This window comes from Muntiacus reevesi, chromosome 10, assembly GCF_963930625.1.
Source record: "Muntiacus reevesi chromosome 10, mMunRee1.1, whole genome shotgun sequence".
NCBI classification, from domain to species: Eukaryota; Metazoa; Chordata; class Mammalia; order Artiodactyla; family Cervidae; genus Muntiacus; species Muntiacus reevesi.
In genome coordinates, this window is record NC_089258.1 from 7,919,415 (window position 1) to 7,942,055 (window position 22,641).

The 22,641-nt window shown below is 39.0% G+C and overlaps 1 protein-coding gene across 1 annotated transcript in view; it reads left to right on the forward strand.

Moving 5' to 3' along the window:
• Positions 1-22,026, forward strand: part of UBE2R2 (ubiquitin conjugating enzyme E2 R2) — a 94,546-nt gene extending 72,520 nt beyond the window's left edge. The window contains exons 3-5 of the mRNA XM_065946605.1: positions 6,749-6,846; positions 15,863-15,997; positions 18,806-22,026. Of these exons, the coding sequence (XP_065802677.1) occupies positions 6,749-6,846; positions 15,863-15,997; positions 18,806-19,025 (453 nt within the window). The 3' untranslated portion in view covers positions 19,026-22,026. The remainder of the gene's footprint in view (positions 1-6,748; positions 6,847-15,862; positions 15,998-18,805) is intronic.
• Positions 22,027-22,641: the final 615 nt, after the last annotated feature.

Below are 22,641 nucleotides of genomic sequence, written 5' to 3' on the forward strand. Positions count from 1 at the left end.
GTTTGCCTGGTTACATGTGTTGTGTGTGTTCTGAAGTAGATAACCAGTGAAGCCCATTAAATCATGTATTCAAATGAAGTTTTTGTACACAAACTCTTGAGTATGAACTTCACAACTATGGCAACTCAAAATCTCACTGCTCTTTGTATTTGTTATTCATTTTACATCTCAGAACTGCCTTTCTCAAAGCTTAGAACTTCTCCCTCCCCCCTCCTTTTTTAAAAAAAAAATTTATTTATTTTTGGCTGTGGTGGGTCTTTGGTGTTGCCTGGACTTTCTCTAGTTGCAACAGGCAGTGGCTACTTTTTGTTGTGATGCACCGGCTCTTCATTGGGTTGGCTTCTCTTGTTGTGGAGCAGGAGCTTCAGTAGTTGTGGCTTGCAGGCTCTAGTGCACTGGCTCATGGGCTTAGTTGCTTCACAGCATGTGGAATTTTCCCGGCCCAGGGTTCGAACCCTTGTCACCTCCTTATAACCTGCAAATATTTCCTCTCATATGTATCGATTGTTTTTTTTTCCCCATTTTCATTGATAATTTCCTATGCACAAAAGTGCTTAATTTTGATGAAGAGGTCTAGTTTATCTGTTTATGCATGCTTTTGGTATCATACCTAAAAGTCCATTGCTAAATCCAAGGTCATGAAGATTTTAAACACACACATAGACAAACACAGACACACTTTTATAAAAAGACTATGATTTAGGCTCTTGGGTCTTTGTTCCATTTTGAATTAATTTCGTATATGGTTTGAGGTAGGAATTCAACTTCATTCTTTTGGAAATCCAGTCCCAATATCATTTGCTAAAGAGACTGTTCTTTCCCCCATTGGATGAACTTACCATCTTAGAAATCAGTTGGCTATGTTGTATGAATCTGTGTAGACTCTAAGTTCTGTTGCCTTGATCTATATATCTGTCATGCCAGTCCTAAACTGTCTTATTCTCTGTAGCTCTGTAGTAAGTTTTGAAATCAGGAAGTATGAATCCTTCAACTTTATTATTATTTTCTAAGATTGTTTTGGCTTTTGTGGGTTCCTTAAATTTCCTTATAAATTTTAGGGGCGGTTGGTCAGTTTTACAAAAAGGGAAGCTAGGGTTTTAATTGGGATTGGATTGAATCTGTAGATCATACTGGGGAATATTGCCAACATTAAGTCTTCCTACCCATGAATATAGGCTGTTTTTCTTTTTTTTTTAGGTCATCTTTAATTTCTTTGAGCAGTGTTTTGTAATATTCTTTGTATAGGACTTTCACCTCCCTGGTTAGATTTATTCCTAGATATTCTATTCTTTTAGAGGCCATTGTAAATGGAATTGTTTGCTTAACTTGTTTTTTAGATTGTTCATCACTAGTATATAAAAATGAAGCTGATTTAAAAATTTTTGTTTTATTTATTTTTGCCATGCATGGCTTGTGTGATCTTAGTTCCCTTACCAGGGATTGAACCCGGGTCCTGGGCTGTGAAAGCACAGAGTCCTAACCTTTGTCCATGGGATTTTTCAGGCAAGAATACTGGAGTCTGGAGTGGGTTGCCATGCCCTCCTCCAGAGATGCCGCCACTGGAATTTCAAAAATCCCAAAATGAACTGATTTGAGTGTTTGTATCTTACAACTTTGTTGAATTGATTATCTCTAGTAGTTTTCTTGTGAGTTCTTTGGAATTTTCTTTGGCATTTACAATAGAAATGGATTTACTTCTTCCTTTTCAATTTGTACACTTTCAGAATTTTTCTTAATTGCTCTGGCTACCACTTCCAGGACATTGTAAATAGCAGTGGTAAAAGTGGGTGCACTTTGTCTTATTTCTGATCTTAGGAAATTTTTCACCATTGAGTATGTTAGCTGTGGGTTGGTTTTTTTGTTTCTTAAATTAATTTATTTTCTTAATATAACTCCCTTTTACACTTTTAAGATAGCTGGAAAGTATGGTTTTCTGAGTGTTTTTATTATGAGTAAGTGTTGGGTCTTGTCAAGTGCTTTTTGCCTGAAACAGTGGAGATGCCCATCTTTTTTTTTATAATGAAAACAAGGGCATTTTCTTTTATTCTTAACCATGTTTTTATTCCAAGTTAGATCCAGCAGGTGGAACTGATTTGTTCTCTTCCAGTGATCTGGGCTCAAAAGACAAATACAACTGCTGACGTCTTCATTGAATTCACTGATGATGAGACTTTTGCTGGAACTGTCCATCCTGCTGATGCTCTTTTAGGATTGTTGTAAAATTGCTGCTGTTGTTTAGTCACTGAGTTGTGTCTGACTCTTTTGCGACCCCATGAACTGTAGCCCGCCAGGCTCAGGCAGGCATACTGGAGTGAGTTGCCATGCCCTCCTCCAGAGATTCCCATCTTTTGATATATCATTTCTGCGTATGTATGTTTATATCATTTCACTACTCAGAAATTTTACTTAACACACACACTAAACTGGAACAAAGTAACATACTCCTCTGTTCACTCTATTTTTCATTCAAAATGTGTTCTTCACTCCTGTGGTAGGTAGAATAATGTTCCCACAGAGATGTCTGTATTGTAATCCCTGGAGTCTGTGATATGTACCTTCACATGGTAAGAATTAGGCTTGCTTATCAGGTGACCTTGAACTGAGATTATTCTGGATAATCTAGGTGGTCCCAGTGTAATCACAGGGTCCATTAAAGTAGGAGTCCCCAATCCCTGGGCCTTTTAGGAACCAGGCCACAGAGCAGGAGATGGGTGAGCAAGCCCCCACGTGGTGGGCGAGCAAGCCAAGCTTCATCTATATTTACAGCTGCTCCCCATTGCTCATATTATTGCCCGAGCATTAGATTCTCATACGAGTGCAAACCCTACTGTGCTTGAATCATGCCAAAATCACCCCTCACCCCCACCCCTGAGCATGGAAAACTGTCTTCCACCAAACCAGCCCCAGGCGCCAAAAAAGTTGGGGACCACTGCTTTAAAGTGAAAGAGGTAGGGTAGGAAGAAAATCAGAGTGAGGAGGAGATGTAACTTTAGAAGAAAGGCTCCAAAAATGCAGCGTTGCTTCCTGTGAGGATTAGAGGAAGAGGGCCAAGAATGAAAGAATGTGAGTGGCCTTTAGAAGCCAGAAAGGGCAAGGAAAGGGATTCTTTCTTGGAGCCTCCAGTAAGGAGTGTGTTGTTACCCACACAGTTGACTTTAACCCTGTGGAGAGCAGTATCAAGCCTGGACCTACAAGACTATAAAATAATAAATTTGTGTTGTTTTCAGCCAATTTTGTGGTAATTGGTGTAAGAGTACAAAATAAATATAACTACCCAAACATATTTCTGATGTTGGTTTATTTTTTCAGGCAATCTCATGTCTAAATTTCCTTTAGGTTATTAAAATTGAAGTAATTATTGAAAGCTTCTTCAACCTTTAAGCCTTTTTCTTCTTCCAAAGCACCTCCTAGGTGTCCTCTCCAAATATATCTAGTTTTTCTCTCCTCATTTCTATAGTGTTGGTTTTTTTTTTTAACTTCTTCATGTTATCTAACATTAATACAAAGTTTTGGAATATAGTATTTGACATTGATATTATTAAAATTTTATTCTCCTTTTTAAAATGTTCTGTTATCTTGGTGTGTATGTACCTGTATGTAAATTTGACTTTATATATAAGATTTATTCCACTGTATATGATTATACCTCTCTTTTTAAACATTTGAATCTTTTATTTTAAACCAGTAGGCTACTACATCTTTCCCAGTCTTTTCTGTTAACAGTCTCTATTGCATATGAGACAGTCCATGTGTGTTTTAACTTAAATTTAGCACTTGTGAATTAGATCCTATAATTTAAATTTATGAACCAGAATATTATAATGGTGAGTTCTTCTATCCATATACCAAGGGAGTTATACATAATTGTTAGGAGGCATGTATCAGTTTATATAAACCATACTTTTGAAGCCAGATATTGATATTAAAGGTGATCATAGTTTCTCTGTAGAGAAATTATAGGCAGATTTTCTGTTTTTAAAAATTTGGGTATATTTGCTGTACAACATTGTGTTAATTTCTGCTGTACAGTGAAGTGAATCAGCTATATATAAACATATATTCCCTCCTTTTGGACCTCCCTTCCTTTTACCACACCCTCTACCCCCATCCCACCCATCCAGGTCACCATAGACCACCCAGCTAAGCTTCCTGCACTATACAGTAGGTTCCCACTAGTTATCTATTTTACACATGATAGGGTGTCTGTATCAGTTCCAATCTCTCAATTCATTCCTCCCTTCCCCCACCCAGGTTCACACATCCATTTTCTTCATCTGTCTCTGTTCCTGCCCTGCAAATATACAATTTTTCTACATTCCACATATATGCATTAATATATGGTATTTATTTTTCTCTGACTTCATTCTGTGTGACAGTCTCCAGATCCATCCACATCTCTACAAATAACCCAATTTCATTCTTTTTTATGACCAAATAATATTCCATTGTATATATATGTGGTGGTGGTGTTTAATCACTAAGTCGTGTTTGACTCTTGGGACCTCATGGACCCACCATACTGCTCTGTCCATGGGGTTTTTCAGGCAAGAATAGTGGATTGGGTTGCCATTTCCCTTTCCCAACCCAGGGACCAAACCTGTGTTTCCTACATTGGCAGGTGGATTCTTTACCACTTAGCCACTTATATATATATATATACACCGCATCTTTTTTAATCCATGTATCTGTTGATGGACATCTAGTTTGCTTGCATGTTGTGACTATTGTAAATAGTGTGCTACAGTGAACATTGGGGTGCTTGTGTCTTTCCGAATTATGGTGTTCTCAGGGTATTTGCCCAGTAGTGGGGTTGCTGGGTCATATGGTAGTTCTATTTTCAATTTTTTTAAGAACCCGCTATACTGTTCTCTATAGTGACTGTATCAATTTACATTCCCACCAATAGTGCAAAAGTGTTCCCTTTTTCTCCACACCCTCTTCAGCATTTATTGTGTGTAGATTTTTTGATGATGGTTGTTCTGACTGGTGTGAGGTGATACCTCATTGCAGTTTCGATATGCATTTCTCTAATAATTAGTGATATTGAGCATCTTTTCATGTGCCTCTTGGGCATTTGTATGTCTTTATGGGAGAAACGTCTACTTAGGTCTTCTGCCCATTTTTTGATTGGGTTGTTTAGTGTTTGTTTTTCTTTTGATATTGAGCTACATGAGCTGTTTGTATATTCTGGAGTAATCCCTTGTCTGTTGCTTTGTTTGCAAATATTTTCCCATTCTGAAGGTTGTCTTTTCATCTTGTTTATGGTTTCCTTTGCTCTGTGAAAGCTTTTAAGTTTAATTAGATAACCATTTGTTTAGTTTTTGTTTTATTATTCTAGGGAGTGGATACAAAAATATCTTCCTGTGATTTGTATCAAAGATGGTTCTTCCTGTGTTTTCCTTTAAGAGTTTTATAGTGTACCATCTTACATTTAGGTCTATAATCCGTTTTGAGTTTATTTTTTGTGAATAGTGTTAGTGTTCTAATTGCATTCTTTTACATGTAGCTGTCCAGTTTTTCCAGTGGCACTTACAAAAAGACTTGTCTTTGCTCTGTTGTATATTCTTTTCTCCTTTGTCATAGATTACATAGGTACGTGGGTTTATCTCTGGGCTTTCTCTCCTGTTCATTGATATATAGGTCTGTTTTTGTGCCAGTCCCATACTGTCTTGATTACTGTAACCTTGTAGTATAGTCTGAAATCAGGGAGCCTGATTCCTCCAACTTCGCTTTTCTTTCTCAGTTGCTTTGGCTATTTGGGATCTATTTTGTTTCCATACAAATTGTAAAGTTTTTGTTCTAATTCTGTGAAAAAGGACATTGGTAATTTGATAGGGATTACATTGAATTTGTAAATTGCTTTAGGGTAATATAGTCATTTTCACAGTATTGATTCTTCCAGTCCAAGAACATGGTATATCTTTACATCTGTTTGTGTTGTCTTTGATTTCATCAGTGTCTTCTAGTTTTCTGAGTACAGGTCTTTTGCCTCCTTAGGTAGGTTTATTTCTAGTTATTTTATTCTTTTTTGTTGCAATGGTAAATGGAATTGTTTTTTAAATTTCTCTTTCTGATCTTTCATTGTTAGTGTTATAAGAATGCAGGAGATTTCTGTGCATTAATTTTGTATCCTGCAACTTTACCAAATTCATTGATTAGCTCTAGTAGTTTTCTGGGGGCATCTTTAGGATTTTCTATGTAGAGTATCACGTCATTTGCAAACAGTGACAATTTTACTTCTTTTTTTCCAATTTGGGTTCCTTTTATTTACTTATTTTTCTTTTCCAATCAATATCTGTGGCTAGGGCTTCCAAACCTATGTGGAATAATGGTGGCAAGAGTGAACATTCTTGTCTTGTTCCTGATCTTAGAGGAAATGCTTTTAGTTTTTCACCAGTGAGACTGATGTTTGCTGTAGGTTTGTCATATACATAGGCAGATTACATATATATATGTGTCAAAAATCTATGCCAAATATATGTATATATTACATACATATATATGTCAAAATATAGGCAGATTTTAGGCAAAAGTAAGAAAAGTATTTTGGAGATTGGTCAAAATGAATATTTATAATATAAAAATGCTTAATTCTTCTTTATCATTGGATCTAAACATGAAGAAAAAGCAGTTTACTCCCCAGCAGTAAGAAAACAAGTTTTCTAGGAATAAAAGAAATTTCAGCAGAATTGATTTTTTTATATCATACTTTTGAATATTTACTGAATGTGTTATTTGTGTCTTGTAGAATGGAGATGTATGCATTTCAATTCTTCATCCGCCTGTAGATGACCCACAGAGTGGAGAACTGCCCTCTGAAAGGTGGAATCCTACTCAAAATGTCAGGTAAGGAATTCCATAAGAAATAATCTGGTTTCTAGCTGGCTCTTAACATTGGATATAATCTTTTAACAAGTACAAAAGAATCCTTTTCTATATATGATGGCTTTGTTTTATGCTAGAGCTTTATGTAGCATGCATGTATCATTTTGAAGAGTTGTATTTATGAACTAATAATGCATATGTTGCTCATCTCTGTTCACTTTGGAAGAATTATTCTACTGTTAGTTCTTCCTCTTGCATTATCTGAGTTCTACCCTGCTGCTTTATATTTCATGACTTCCGTGTTTGAATTGGTTGCTTCTGTATTCTAGGACTCTTACTACTTTTTGCTGAAAAGTCTTAGTCTTTACACTTTTTTTTATCCATTCACCAGTTGATGGACATTTCAGTTGTTTCCACTCATTGACTATTATGAATAATGCTACTGTGAACATTGTATGCAAGTTTTTATGTGCACATATGTTTTCATTTCCTTGGACTTATTCCTGGAAATGGAATTGTGGGGTCATAACTCAGTGTTTAACTTTTCAAGGAACTGCCATGTTTTCCAACACACCTGCATTAAATTTTTAGTGCATTCCCACCAGCAGTGTGTGAGAATTCAGATTTCTCCAGATCTTTGTTAGCACTTGTTATTTTCCATGTTTCTCATTATAACTAGCCCAGAAGGTTGACTGGGTATTCTTATTTTAGTTTTATCATCAGTGTGTTTCTTTTAAAATAACTTTTAAAAACTTACAATGATTTTAGATTATCAGAGAAATCATGAAGTACAGATAGTACCCATGTTCCCCACACCTGCCAGTTTTCTTCGTTACTACATATAACATTAGTATGGTTCATTTGTTACAATTAGTGAACTTATATTAGTATGTTATGATTGATCAAAGTCCATATTCTTTCACATTTCCTTAATTTTTACCTAATGTCGTTTTTTCTGCTCTAAGATCCTACACATTATAGATAGCACATTATATTTAATAGATGTTTCTCCTTAGACAACTGCAACAGTTTCTTCGACTTTTCCTTGGTTTTGATGACCTTGATGATTTTGAAGGGTGTTTTATAGAATATTTCCCAACTAGGATTTTGTTTGATGCTTTTTTCTGCTTATTATACTGGAGTTATGAGTGTTGGGAGAAATTAAGGTAAAGTACATTTTCATCATGTCATATCAAGGGTACATACTGTCAGCATGACTTATCACTCTTGATGGTAACATTCATCACCTGGCTGAGACTTGTTTTTAGGATTTCTCCACTGTAAAGTTCCTCATTTCCTACTTTCTGTTCTGTATAAAGGAAGTTACAGGTGCGGCCCACACTAAGGAGTGGGGAATTATATCCCCAGTAGGCTGGGATATCTATGTAAGTTATTTCAGGTTCTTCTGTATAGGAAATTAATCTGCTGTCCCACATTTATTCATTCTTTGAAACATCTTTTTTAATGATCTGGAAGCTAGTAATTAGAAGCTCCATTTCTGACAAAAGCAAAGAATTGGAAGCTTCCTGATGTATGCAAGGCTCTCTTAACCTGTTTCTTCAAGTTATGTATTTGCTTCCCACTCTCTGTGATGAGTATACCTAAAAGACTATTCAAGACGTATATACGAGATACTTTTGATTATGCTAGTTACTCACTTCTTTCTAGGTACTTTGTTCTACCCAATATACAGGATTGGGAAAAATGGGTATATTTTGGACTTCACCACATTTTGCAAGTATATTTTCTTAATCAGAAAAAAATGACTTCCCTTTTTAATTCAAATAAATGTGTTGATACACCTCACCTTGACAAGCATCATGCCTATGAATAATTCTCAGATCAGGCATTAAGACTTGCCATAAGTTTATAATGTCTATGAAATAAAGAATCATTACACATTTCCTATACTTTCTGCTTTGCTTTAATGGGGTTCTCCCTTGGGGTTGAAGCATTTCTCAACAGTAATCAGAGATGGAATTACTGAGTTTGTTTTAGTGAAGATGTAATTCCAGCAGCCCCAATCTATACATATCTGAGTTTATTATACTCCACCAATAGCAAAATACTCTTTAAAAAAATCACTCTATGTTTTTAACAAAATTATTTATGAGGAAGGAAAAACAGCTCTACTTGTAAATTTCTCTTTGTTTTGCACTTCTGATGTTTCATCTCCACTAGGCAAAACACCATAGAGATTCTTGGGATGTGTGGGAAATATGCATTTCTTATAAAGGGCAATCCTGAAAAGGGAAGCTGGAAAGAACTGATGTGATATTTTATATTATCTCCAGGATCACATGTATATTAGTTTCAAGACCATTGCTTTACACAGGATCTTTTATGATCATTAGGAAAATTAGTATATTTCTGCTCATCCCCTCGTATCTAAGCATCATACCACTGTTAGCTGAGTATTTGTACCCTTAGCTCATACATACTTTATTACTTGAATTTTCGGCATCAAATAATACATTGACACTTGGATGTAAAAGAAAAGGATATCTGCTTCCCCCTTCCCCCTTCTAGCTTTTAAGTATTATTGTTTCTGTATTGTCAGGGTTATAAAACTTACAGTCTGTACTGTAATGTGACATAATCCCAGTTTTTAAAATTCTCATTCCTGTTGTTAAATCAATTCACTATTTGCTGCTCATTATTTTACTTCCTTTGGTCTATTAATTGGCTGAAATTTGTTCATTAGTAATTTCTCAAGGGATTGCTCCTAGGAGCCATATTTCATTCCCTGAGTTCTCACACATGCAAAATATTATGTGCTTGTGTATATTGGAGTATACTAGTGTGTTTGCCACTATATTTCAAATGGCAGATTTTGACTAGATGTAAGATTTCCAGATCATGCTTTATTTCCTTGAGGATATTACTGGCATTACTCTGTGGTTGCTGTGGAAAAGTTTGGCTACCCTGTTTCTCATCTCTTTCACACTATATAATTGTTTAAGAGGCTGACAAGCTTTTGAAAGAAACACATTATATTTTGTCAGTATAAGTAAACTGACAGTATAGGGAAGAGGATTTAAATATTTGGGAAGATTTGTTGAAAAATTGGAGCAAAACTGCAGAGTTGTTCTTTACGGGATTTTGGTGCTTGTTTTTCAGGGCTAGCATTAACCCTAGACTAGAAGAAGGAGTTCTGAGGTGTTAGTGATTCTTGCTTTTGGAGGTTGAATGTTGAATCCGATGCTTCCCATACCACCCCACCCACCCTTTGAGAAAGCAAGCCTTCTCTTTTTTTTTTTTTTTTTTTTTGTGGCTTAAACAGAAGTTTATTTTTTCACACTTTTGGACTCTGTAAGGTGTTGGCAAGGTTGGTTTCTTCTGAAGCTTCTGTCCTCAGTTTATCTCCACATGGTCTTCCCTCTGTTCATATCTGTGTCCTAATTGCCCCTTCTTATAAGGACATTAGTCATATTGGATTAAGACCTGTTCTGAGGACCTTATTTTAATCTGGTTACCTCTCTAGAGACTCTGCTTCACATATAGTTTGAGGTACTGGGGATTAAAACTACAGCATAGAATCTGAAGCCTTCCCATTCTTTGGATGCAAAGCCCAAAGCAAGATTTTTTTCATTGTATTCATGTGCTGCCTAGACGGAAAACCTATTACCATTGCCCACAGCAATTCAAATTTTTTGCCTTTACTTCTGTGCAAATGTACAAAGACTGTATTTGCCTTGTCTCAGCTTAAAATATTATAAACTTTTTTTCCCCCCAATAGAAAGGCCTATTTGGGGAGTCCCCTGGTGGTCCACTGGTTTAGGACTCAGCGCTTCATTGCCTTAGCAGGGTTCAATCCCTGGTCAGGGAACTGAGAATCCTGCAAACCACACAGCTTTGGCCAAAAGAAGGAAGAGAAAGGCCTGTTTCTCATTTAATCCAGTCCTTTGGGGGCAGGGAACTCCTTTCGTATTACTCTGCACTCTAAAACTACGTTAACTACTTGGGGTACCAGCATCAGTGTTTTTTCTCTCTGGACCCTGAGGTAACCTGAGCCCCAGTTTAGAAGCACCTGGACTTCACATCAGAGATTGCTTTCCTTGCGTTTATGCTTTCTTATTTAGAGGCTTCACAGCCAGAACTTAGTTATCTTCAGATTGTCCCCTTGATCGTTAGCCCCTGCTCCAAAAGATATTTGCATTGGAAGTCATTAGTGAATTCTTCTCGGAACTTTTTGTTTCTTCATTCCATGTAATTGGATGATTCTTCAATGTATTGATCTTGGAGTGGGCAAGTAATGGGAGAGTTTTGGTGTTTGTGTATTTCTAGAGAGGGCATGGTGTTTTGTATGACTCGTGGAACCTCATCTGGAACTCCTGGTGATGCCCAGAACTCTGAAAAGTCAGAAAGGCACTACCTAATGTGAAACACATCACATTTGTCAGTGTGTTATTTGTTTTGAGATAAAGGAGTTCCTTAAGGTAGTAAATTGTATGTATTTCTCATAGGTTATTTATGGCACTGAAATATCAAGAGGCAAGATATGAGGTGCCAAAGTTTATTGTTGATATCTGTTTGCTGCTGAATTATCCAGCACTTGTCTGCCTCAGGATTCTAAGCTCCATATTGAGTGTATGGCTGTAGCAAGACGGCAGCGGAGGCGGCAAAAGGTTCATTTCAGCCTGTGTAGGGTCTTGACTGCTGAACAGATAACTCTGTTATCTGAAAGTGGCTCCATGTTCACATGTGTTTGAACTTCTCCATGACCACATGCACTAGTCTTTGATTTAGCACCTCAGTGAACATACTCAGAAGATAAAGTTGTGCAGGCTTTTGTAACCTGAAGAGGAGGAAGGAATTCCAGTTACCTTTGCAAGCCTAAGTTGATTTATATCACAAAACCTGTTGAGTAGTGAGAGTTGGCTAAAGGGGAAAGCAAGGAAAATGTGCTGTGGTACGGTTGTAGGGTTCAGAGCGTTAGCCACGTAGTTTCCACTAAGAGCTCAGTAGTCTCCTCCTCTTAGAGGGGGCGGGCATACTTTCTGGAAGAAGAGATCCACAGCCCTGTCCTCAAATGTCCAGGATTAAGTTTAGGGGACGGAAGTTCCTTACAGAATTGGGAAGTTTTGGAGAAGTAGGTATTAGTCAACAAAAAATGAAGTTGGGAGGGTTGGGACCCCTGATGCTGCCACATGTTTGTGATTGGGGGTCCGCAGCACCATGCCTCCTCTTCTCAGTGGAAGAAACAAAATGTGCCTTAATTCGTGTTCTCTCGAGAACCAAATGAGAGCTTTCCGTGGCTGGGTGGGGGTTCTCTCAGACTTTGCAGTAGGCTTCACAAGTGCTTTCTCTGAGGAACCACCCTCAGAACTACCTGCCGTATCTACTGCAGGCTCTTGGATAGGAAAGTGGTCTTTTTAAGGATTTGCTTTCCTCCGAAGGATAGAAAAGTGTTTTCTTTGCCATGGGACCAGATTTATGGATCCACTCCAGAGGACACACTGTCACGTACACGGGTCTCTCAGGAGTAGGCTATGATGTTGTCCTGTCGGGTCTTCTCTACAACCCATGGAAAGGGCAGGGAGCTAGTACACAAGTGCTGGACAGCTTACACTGTGTGTAATATCCTTGCCAGCCTTTCTGAATCACGGTACACAGGGAAAATGAAGTGATGTTATTTGTAGATCACAGTGTAGCAAACTGAAGATGCTCCTTTGGCCAGAAGTTACCATTCCAGAGGCTCAGGTTGTCCCAGGTCCTCCCCACCCATGTGCCTGAGGGGAGTCCCATACAACGTTTCTGTAACCCACTTGTAACATACTGGTTGGGAAGTTTTGAGTAGGATATTGCAAATGGAACTGCATCAGAATTCTGCATCAGTGTTGAGTCCTTTGCCAGCACTTGGTTATGTGTCCACTGCTGCGGGTGGGTGGGTTGTTTTTATGAAGGTGTGGCGTTGTTGTTTAAAGGTGTACTAGATGAAGAAGATTAACCCCATCTGAACCAGTGGCATGGATTCCATGTACCCCCCCCCCCCAAATGATTCTGCTCTCCAGACAAAGGGAGGAAGTGAAAACATGCTGGGTTAATAACTGTTACTGACAAATATTATCACAGTCTACTGTAATTAGTGCCTGATGCTTCTGAAAGCATCATGGATTTCAATTTAGGGAATATATGGTACTGCAAGTGATTTTCTTTTCATAGAAATGGATGATTTACTATTTTTTAAAATTGTACTTTCCAGTTTGGTGTTTCAATATGGTATTTACATTGCAACATAAAAAAATCTACTTGTGAGCACTCCTGGGAAAAGTCTCCTAATTCTGTTAATATAATTCATCTGGACCTGTGTTGTCCAGTAGCCACTGTTACATTGGATAACACAGATTGTATGTTTCCATCACCACAGAAAGTTGTGAGGATACAGTACTGATCAGGACCATTGATCTATACCAAAGTTTGTCCTTATTCTGCTTATTTTTCAAACAGATTTTGTATATGTTTTCTTCTGAAACAATCCTTACAGAATTTTCTACACATATTTTTCTTTTGCTTCTAGGATATTGTCAGTCCATTTCCCATTTTTGGCAATGATGAGTTTCTTTGAATCTTCTTACTGTAACTACTGAAGAAATCCAGAAGGATGGGGGTGGGAGTTACAAGGAGTTAACCTAATAGAAAGGCGGGTATTAGAAAGGGGGGGTAATAGAAAAGGGGGTATCACATATTAATATATGTGATAAATGGATTTTAACTAGATGGGAAAGTTTTCTTTGCAAGTGCCTTTGTGGTAATCTTGTATAATCACGTAACAGAAACTCTTTACCCTTTTAAGGAAAAGGTTTCATCAAATCAAACATCTAATTGCCCGGTTCCCTCCCTTTATTTTTTGCTTGGAGTCAGGAGCAAAAGGCTATTTTGCAACAACACAATCTGTAACCTCGCACCAATGAGAAAAGGTAGAGAAATTTAATTTTTCGTCCCATGTTTCTTCTTAACTTCATGCACATAGCTTTTAGGGGAGAAAAAAGCATGAGAACTATTTCAGACATTTTTGGATCTTACTGAGTTTATTTTATCTAACAGAAACTTCATTCCCTGTAATTAAGGTATCTAGTTTTATCTGTGGATGAAAATTTTTCACAGAATTTCTGAACCCTAAGAGATCAGGGATGGCATCTAACTCTCTGACAGTTGTACATTCAGCATCTCACTTAGTGCCTCTGGTACAATAGTAAGTGCTTAGTAAGTATTTTTGAATAAGATTTCTATTATTACGAAATTAGTTCTTCCATGTTAAGGCTGTTGCTTTTTCTCCATTCTGCTTAACTCTTACTTGCTTCCCTTAGAAGTATGGAAAAGAAATACATTTGTGTGTAATACTGGTTTTCAGATCTTCTAAGCAGCCATGATACAAATTAGATATATGGAGTTTAGCATCATTTTTACCCTTTGCCATGAAAAGATTGCCTTCAAGCTAAGTATTTTTTGCTTCTGCTTTTTCCTTTTGCACTTAACTAGAGTAATGGAAATAAAAACAAAAATAAACAAATGGGGCCTGATTAAACTTAAAAGCCTTTGCACAGCAAAGGAAACAGTAAATAAGATTAAAAGGCAACTTTCAGAATGGGAGAAAAATATTGCAAATGAAATAACTGATAAAGGATTAATCTCCAGAATATATAAGCAGCTCATGCAGCTCAACATTAGGAAAACAAACAGCCCAATCAAAAAATGGGCAGACCTAAACATTTCTCCAAAGAAGATATATAGATGGCCAATAAACATATGAAAAGATGTTCAGCATCACTAATTATTAGAGAAATGCAAATCAAAACTACAATGAGGCCTCACCTCATACCAGTCAGATTGCCCATCATCTAAAAATTTACAAACAATAAATGCTGAAGAGAATGTAGAGAAAAGGGAACCTCCTATACTGTTGGTGGAAATGTAAAATGATACAACCATTATGGAGAGCAGTTTGGAGATTCCTTAAAAAACTAGGAATAGATCTACCATATGACCCAGCAACCCCCCTGCTGGGTATATACCCCCCCGCCCCCCCCCCGCCCTGCCCTGAGAAAACCATAATTGAAAAAGACACATGTACCCGAGTGTTCATAGCAGCTCTGTTTACAGTAGCCAGGACACGGAAGCAACAGATGTCCATCGACAGATGAATGGATAACAAAGCAGTGTGTCAGATATACAAAGGAATATTACTCAGCCATGACAGAATGAATTTGAGTTAGTTCTAGTGAGGTATAACCTAGAGTCTGTTATACAGAGTGAAGTAAGTCAGAAAAAAAAAACAACAAATACAGCATTAACACATATATGGAATCTAGAAAAACGATGATGAACCTATTTGCAGGGAAGGAATGGAGACTCAGATGTAGAGTGGACTTGTAGACACAGTAGGGAAGGGGGAGAGAGAGACTAATGGAGAAATTAGCATCAACCTGTATACACTATCAGGCGTAAGACGGATAGCTGCTGAGAAGTTGCTCTGTAGCACAGGAAGCCCAGTGTGGCCCTCTGTGATGACCTAGAAGGGGAGGTGGAGGGAGGAGAGGGAGCTCGGGAGGGAGGGAATGTATGTAAAATTATGGCTGATTTGTGTTTATTGTATGGCAGAAACCAACATAACATTGTAAAAATTAAAATATATAGATACACATACCCATATAAAAACTGTATGGCATTTAAAAAATAAGACATTGCAATTAAAAAAAAATTTTAAACCGTAAAAAAAAACTTCATTTTTAAAATGTTATTTGAAAAGCTTCCAGATGTCTGATTTTTGTAGATTGGAACATGTTGCCAGTTAAGACAGTACCTTCTATAGAATTCATATTTTGGCCTGCAGACCAACCTTAATGCTAACTCAGATTCCCTCTGTGTTGTCTCCCAGATAGCAACTTATTAACTTATTCCTAGTCTAACCAGTACTGGAAACAAAATTTTGATACTCCCCTAAAGCCTCAAATATTATAGTCTTAAATTTAAAACAAAAACTTTTGAATACTGTGAATGTGAATATTCATAGCTGACCCTTTTTTCCTGTTTCTAGGACTATCCTGTTAAGTGTAATCTCATTGCTTAATGAGCCCAACACCTTCTCCCCAGCCAATGTGGATGCTTCGGTTATGTTCAGGAAATGGAGGGACAGTAAAGGAAAAGACAAAGAATATGCTGAAATCATTAGGTAAGGTGTTTTGTTTTGTCTTCTGTTTGCTTCAAGTCTTCATACAGAATCAAAGTATATCCTGGAACCAGGGGCTTAAATTGAACTTAAATGTCGACTCTGTGTCTGCCAATTAGATTTATTGTTTGGGAAGAGATTTGTGCCTGAGCCTAATGATACTGGCTTTTGAGAAAGCAGCAGATCTGATTTCCAAAACTTCCATGTTCTGACTAGTCGAGTTTGCAAACTCTTCCTCCTGATCCGTTTAGGGACACTGTTTTAGGCTTTCAACATGTCCTTTAAGTGTAGCAAACACCCAAGGTATTCCAGATGTCTTTTCCAGATATTTTTGTTTTCACATTTTTATTAGTGAAATCCTATAAATTATTGACGTTTTTAACCACAGCAACTTCTTCCAAGGATCATCCTCGCCTTCTCTAACTCCCTTACCATACAATGGTTATCAACAACTGTATGTAGTACATGATTTAACAGAATGGAGTAAGAATCAGGAGACTTGGAGTATACTCCTAGCTCTGCCATGCCTCACATGAGTTAACTTTTTATACATATATATTTATTTAACTGCCCCGGGTCTTAGTTATGGCATGCGGGATCTTTAGTTGCAGCCTGTGGGATCTTAGTTTCCAAACCAGGGATCAAACCCACGTCCCCCACACTGAAAGTGTGGAGTCTTAGCTGCTAGACCACCAGGGAAGCCCCTATCAGTTAACTTTTGAGGGTCTTTAATTTTCCCATCTGTAGAAGGAAAAAAAAAAGGTAGATGGTATTAGGCTCAGCCATTCATTTCTAGTTATATCCTGCATAGAATAAAAGGTTTTCCTAACAGTACTTAAGAATTGGTAGAGCCCCAGGGACAATTCCAGCCCATTCTGTGTATAGGAATTTTACTAAGCACTAGAATTTATTTAAAAAGCCCCTCTCTATAAAATCTAGTTGGCACAAATGCATGTCATCTGACAGCTGAGTAAGCTGTCTGTAAATCAGCTTCAGACCCTCTCTATTCCAGTCATTTGATGAAATTGCAAGGATAGAATCTGGGCATCTGTATTTTGTTTTTAGCAGCCACTTGGGTGACTGGCTTATACCAAAGATTGAAGATAACTAGTGTAAGTAGTAAGAAGTTGAGTGTGAAAGTGGACTGAGGATTGGAAAATGGGAATTCTTCATAAAAGTGTCAGACGGAATTCTGATGTTCACGGGAAGGTTGGATGTCAGGCACAATCTTTTTCCTTAAGGGAATTCATACTTCTGTTTGTAAACAAACAAAAGACTGTGTAATATGATAAGTGCAACTACAGAACCATAAACAAGATACAGTAGAAGGAATATATAATATGTTCCTAGTAGAGAGAATGCGTCATAACCAAGAATTTTTCAGAGAGAGGGAGAAACGTGTTTACTAAAACACAGGTGTATAACAGCATGACATGTCAAGAGAATCATAAATTCTAATTTGAGAATTGATGGGAAATTAAGAAAGGCATCAGGTCTTACAAGACAGTGAAGTCAGAAGGAGGTGACGGAGTGTCACTTAAAGATTTTGTTTGAAAGGATAATCCTAATTGAGTTCCAAAGGAAAGGGATTGACCAGGAGACTAGCTGAGATCTGAGGAGGCTGCGATGAAGACAAAACTGACGGAGTGACAAGAATGAGAAAACAGATTTGAAAATATTTAGGACTTTGAAGTAAGGAGCTGAGAGAAGAAAGATGGGAGAAGCTGGCCACGGAGGTGGACGGCGACAGGTCAGACAGACGAAGAGTTGCTGCGTTAGGATTCCGTCAGGATGGAGAAGGGTATAGGGCTCAGAAGAGAGGTCCAGGCTGGACCCTGATGATTTGAGTGCTGTCAGTATGAAGGGTTAGAACCGTGGGAATGGATAAGGTGGTCCCAAGAGAAGGTTGTGAGAAGAGAGATTTAAGCCTGAAAGCCTCAACACCAGCATGCAAGGCACCAAAGATCAACTGAGAGAAGTCTAATTAAAAGGAAGACGGGGAGAATAGTGGTTTGATGTTTTAAGTTCAGTTTCTGTAACCCCTTGAGGGATCAAATTTTCATACTTGTTGAAGGGAACAACCTTCATGCATTCATACAATCAGTATTTGTTGCACAGCTGTGTATGACAGTGTTCTAAGCAGCGGGGGAATAGAATTAACTAAGATAGACAGGGTCTTTGCTCACATTCAGGGGTGAGAATGACAGAAGAGTGAACAAGTGAGGAAGTAGGGTAATATGAAGGATTGACAAGATGGCTCGTTTTCTGTCAGAACAAGCCTCCTCTCAGGTGACATACGTTCATAAGTTCATATGTGTAGGGCAGAACAACTGATCCACAGAAAAACTAGGTGTGTTTGAAGGTACTAAAAAATACCCCAGAGTGGACTGAATGAATGTTTTGGAATTGGAGAAAGCAGTGAAGTGGTAGGCAGGTGGATCATGCAAGACTTTGAATTCAACAGGAGATATTTGGATTTTACTCCGAGTAGGAGGATTATGGAGTTGTTGGGGCCTGCATTCTAGGTTTAGTGTGGGACCAACTGGGGAAAAGAAATGTGAGGTGATTTCCAGCTAACCAATATTTGAGATCCATGGCTTCAAACACCCTTCAGAAGGGTCATTATTAAGTGTCCTTCAGACGGGTACCTGATGGGCTAGAACTTTTGGTATAGTAGAGGGTATTTGTTAAAGATCCTTTTAAGTAGATAGGTTCTAAAGTTCAAAAACCCAAGTCACAAAGATTTTTAGATTATTTTGGCAAATTATAAAACCATCTTCCAGAGACTTACATAAACTATCCTCTCTTCAGGAAACAGGTGTCAGCCACTAAAGCCGAAGCAGAAAAGGATGGAGTGAAGGTCCCTACGACCCTGGCGGAATACTGCATCAAAACTAAAGTGCCTTCCAATGACAACAGCTCAGATTTGCTTTATGACGACTTGTATGACGATGACATCGACGATGAAGATGAGGAGGAGGAAGATGCCGACTGTTATGATGATGACGATTCTGGAAACGAGGAGTCGTGACGTGCTCCTTCAAGGCCCCTGTACTGCCCTGCCGTCTCAGGCCAAAGGGAGGGGAGCAAGTGGGGACCTAGCAGTGGCCCCTCGGCAAAAAGCTATCACGGGGGTGGGGAAAACAAACACGGCTCCTGCTGACTCCCCTTATGGATCTCAGTTCGCTCCTTTTTATGGACCTCTTAATGGAGAGAAAGTAATCCTCCACAGAATGTCTGAATTCTTGCATTCTTTACCCTTCCATCACTGTATTGAATTTTTTTTTTTTTTTCCTTTCTTTAAATCCAAACTCCTGCCTCACTTCGTCTCTACAAAGCGTTCACAGCAAAACACGTTTGGTCTGTTTTTAGATTCTTGAAGAATTAGTCTTTCACCAAGACGTTTAATGTGTTTAAAGCTGGGAACCCATTGGGAGTTCACAAGTGCTGCATATGCTGGGTAGCAAAAGAAAGCCACCACAAACCCCCAGAAAACAAAACTTTTTTTTTTTTAAGCAGATTTGCCAAGGTTTAGCTGCTCATTTACGTGTGTGTGCATTTGTTCAGCCCCATGGTGGTGAGTTTTGTTTCTTAAGGCTGGGGTACAGTGGGTGTCAGGGACTTTGTTCTGAACCTGATGAGACATGTTCCTAAGGGCACAGAACCGTTCAGCCTCCAGGAAGTCATCCTCACATGGAAGAGAGGAATCAGATTTTGTTTTTTGAAATTGATTGGGATCTAAAGCCTGAAATAAATATTCATACTTTACATAGAACTGATTGCTATTTATTTTGAAGGCAGAGTTATTTTTGCCCCCCAGGGAGTGGAGAGAGAGTGGGGGGATTAGCGTGAGTGTGTGGAGACTTAGTGATGGGAACAAAGATTTAAAATCACTATGCCAGTTTTGGTTGATGCTGCTGGGAGAAAGTCAGACTGCTGGTGACCACTGTTGGGAGAGAAAACATCTGTTTCGTATGTGTAACATGGCCTTTCCCTGAAAGATACACTCTCACGAGCATTTTTTTTAAGTAGCGAGGTTTTAATTACTCAGTATTAATACTAGGTGCATGTGTTTAAGATTTTTGGTTCTCATTGAGCTGCTTATACTGATAGCGGTAACTGTGGATATATGTAAGACCTGAGTGACTGGTTCCTGCTTTGCTCACTGGATGTGACCCCGACTTCTCTCCTTTTGATGCACTCGGGCTGCGGAGTGCAAGCAGGAGCTGTGCATGGAGCTCTCCCTGAGCTGCTTTGCCTCTTCTGGCAGGGCCAGGGGAGTCGGCTGCAGGCAGTGTCCCGGCAACGCTAGATCTTTCTGCCGCACAATTGCTGCAGCTTTGATTTCCCCTGTGCCGATCGTGTGTTACTTCAATCAATATCAAGTTCCATCAGCCTTCACCAACCAGGGACTTCTGTACGTGGCGATGATTTTTGTTTCTTGTGGGGGTGGGCCAGTGCATAAGAGGGCAGTGTTCTTTCATTGGGAAAAATACCGCTATAAACTTACTTCAGATCCCTGTGCGCTAGCATCAACTCCTTTTCTTCAGATCGTACAGCTCAGAAAGAATGAAAGGGTTGATGAGGGACAGGGGCAGGATGGATCCTAGGACAGAGTAAGTGATGCTTAGGTCCTTAGTTCCTCCTTCCTTTCTGATCTCAGGGTTTTCATTCGCTCTTCAGACTCTCCAAACATTTGCTGACTGATTCCCAGCAGCCCTCTTTGGAATCTTAGGTTTGGTCTAGTACTAAATCGGGAATGTTAAACGTGCTAAGGTTCATATGGGACAATGTTGAGCCTGGTCCCAGAATCTGTCCAAACTCCATGGGGCTACCTGCACCTCTGAATCAACAACTGTGGTCAGATTCAGAAAACAAAGCAGCTCTCCTGTGATGTAACAGTGATGTTGAAACTAGCCTTTTATGCCCCACAGGTACTCTCATCCTCCACTACTAGATAAACACACACACCCCACGTTTACAGCCAGTAGCTTAGTCTTACTCTTGGAACCCTAAAACTAAGCCTTTCCCCTTCCTGCTGAAGCATTTCTCTCCCAGGGCAGGCCAGACACTTTGGCATTGTGGGAGGTGCTGTCCCATTAGGCCCTGTGGCCTCTGTTGCACAATGACTCAGGGAGCCAGAGAGCAGGTGGAGGCTGTACCTCTCAGCCCTTTGGGGTTTTACTTTTGAGGGCTAGGTTTGTCTCTGATGAGAGTACAATCAATTCCAGAAGACTGGGGTGTGTGTTGATTTGCTAGAATTGTTAGAAGGTGGACGCGAACATGGATAGCTCTGACTTGTAGAAACCGAAGCTGGTTCCAGAGCTCTGTCCTGAGAACACAAACCACAGGAGACCTTAAGCACGTGACTGCTTTCGGGAGTGGAGATCTTAGGCTCAGGCCACAACCTTGTGAGTACAGTTGTGCTGTTTGGTGCAACATGAATTCAGAAACCACCCTGCAAATTTGAGGTTCCTTCAGATTCTAGCAGAGGCCTCTGGATGCTCTTCAGGTCTGTGTATTTTGAGGCTGGGTGGACAAAGTGTATTATCGTGATTTTGTTGTTGCTTCTCACAGTCTTCCCCACTTTCATTTCACATCATTCCAGAGTTCTTTTCTGTTAGCCAAACTTTTGTAGTCCCTTCTTCTTTCCCGGTAATTACTTGCTTCTTTATTTGCTGGTTTCCTTATGTTTGGAAAATACATAGTAAGTGATTGAAGGGGAAAAGGTGTAGTTCTCCACTGAAAATTAACCCTTCACCCCACCCCACCCCCATCCTGATTTTAAAAAAAAAAGGTTTACATTTACAAAGATTCAGATGCAATTTTCAACTCTTCTGAAACCAGCAGGACACACCTGACTTTAATAGTTTTCTTAGCTGAAATTGTAGATGTTTTTCTTCAGTTTAACTTATGAGAAAAGATTATCTGATGCATTTTGTGTTCAACTTCCCCTTTAGTGGTTTATTTTTGTCTTTTTCTGCCCATCTGTCTACTAATAAAATGTGAAATAAAATATACCTGTATTGCTACTTCCCCATGGAATGACCCTTTTCTTGTGTGTTAAAAGGTGGTCTTAATACTTCCTATGTTCCCAGATTATACACAGGACTCAGCTGAAAAATGAAAAAAACAAATCCTTACCAGTTTAAGAAAGGTTACTAAAGACAAAGCCGTTTGTGAACCTTAATTCTGAAATAGGGCACAATCTGCTGCTACAAGTAGGTCAGTGGGCTGATGGGCAGGTGCGCCACTGCCCTCCTTAGGCAAGTGTTTTGTTTTTCTTGTCACTTATCAACTTCCTGCTGTTAAATCAGTGATTAGGAGGCAATAGGTGCCATGATAGTTAAGTTGTGGACACTTAACCTTTTTTTAAGCCAGCCAGCAGCGCTCAACAAATCTGACGAATGACCATTGATTTTAGAGGTCAAAAGTAGCGAAAATGAGGACTGTGCCCCTGGGCTGGTTCCGTCCAGCATGTTGGCCTGAAGCGAGAGGCTCTAATGTAATGCTCTGGGCAACACCTCAGGGCCCTGAACTAGCTGCCAGGTTGAACTACATCTGTGCCTGACAAGCACGGAGATTTGCCTCCTGGCAAGACACATGGATAGTTTTATGGCCCTAGTTTCTTCTGCCCTGGTGGCCTG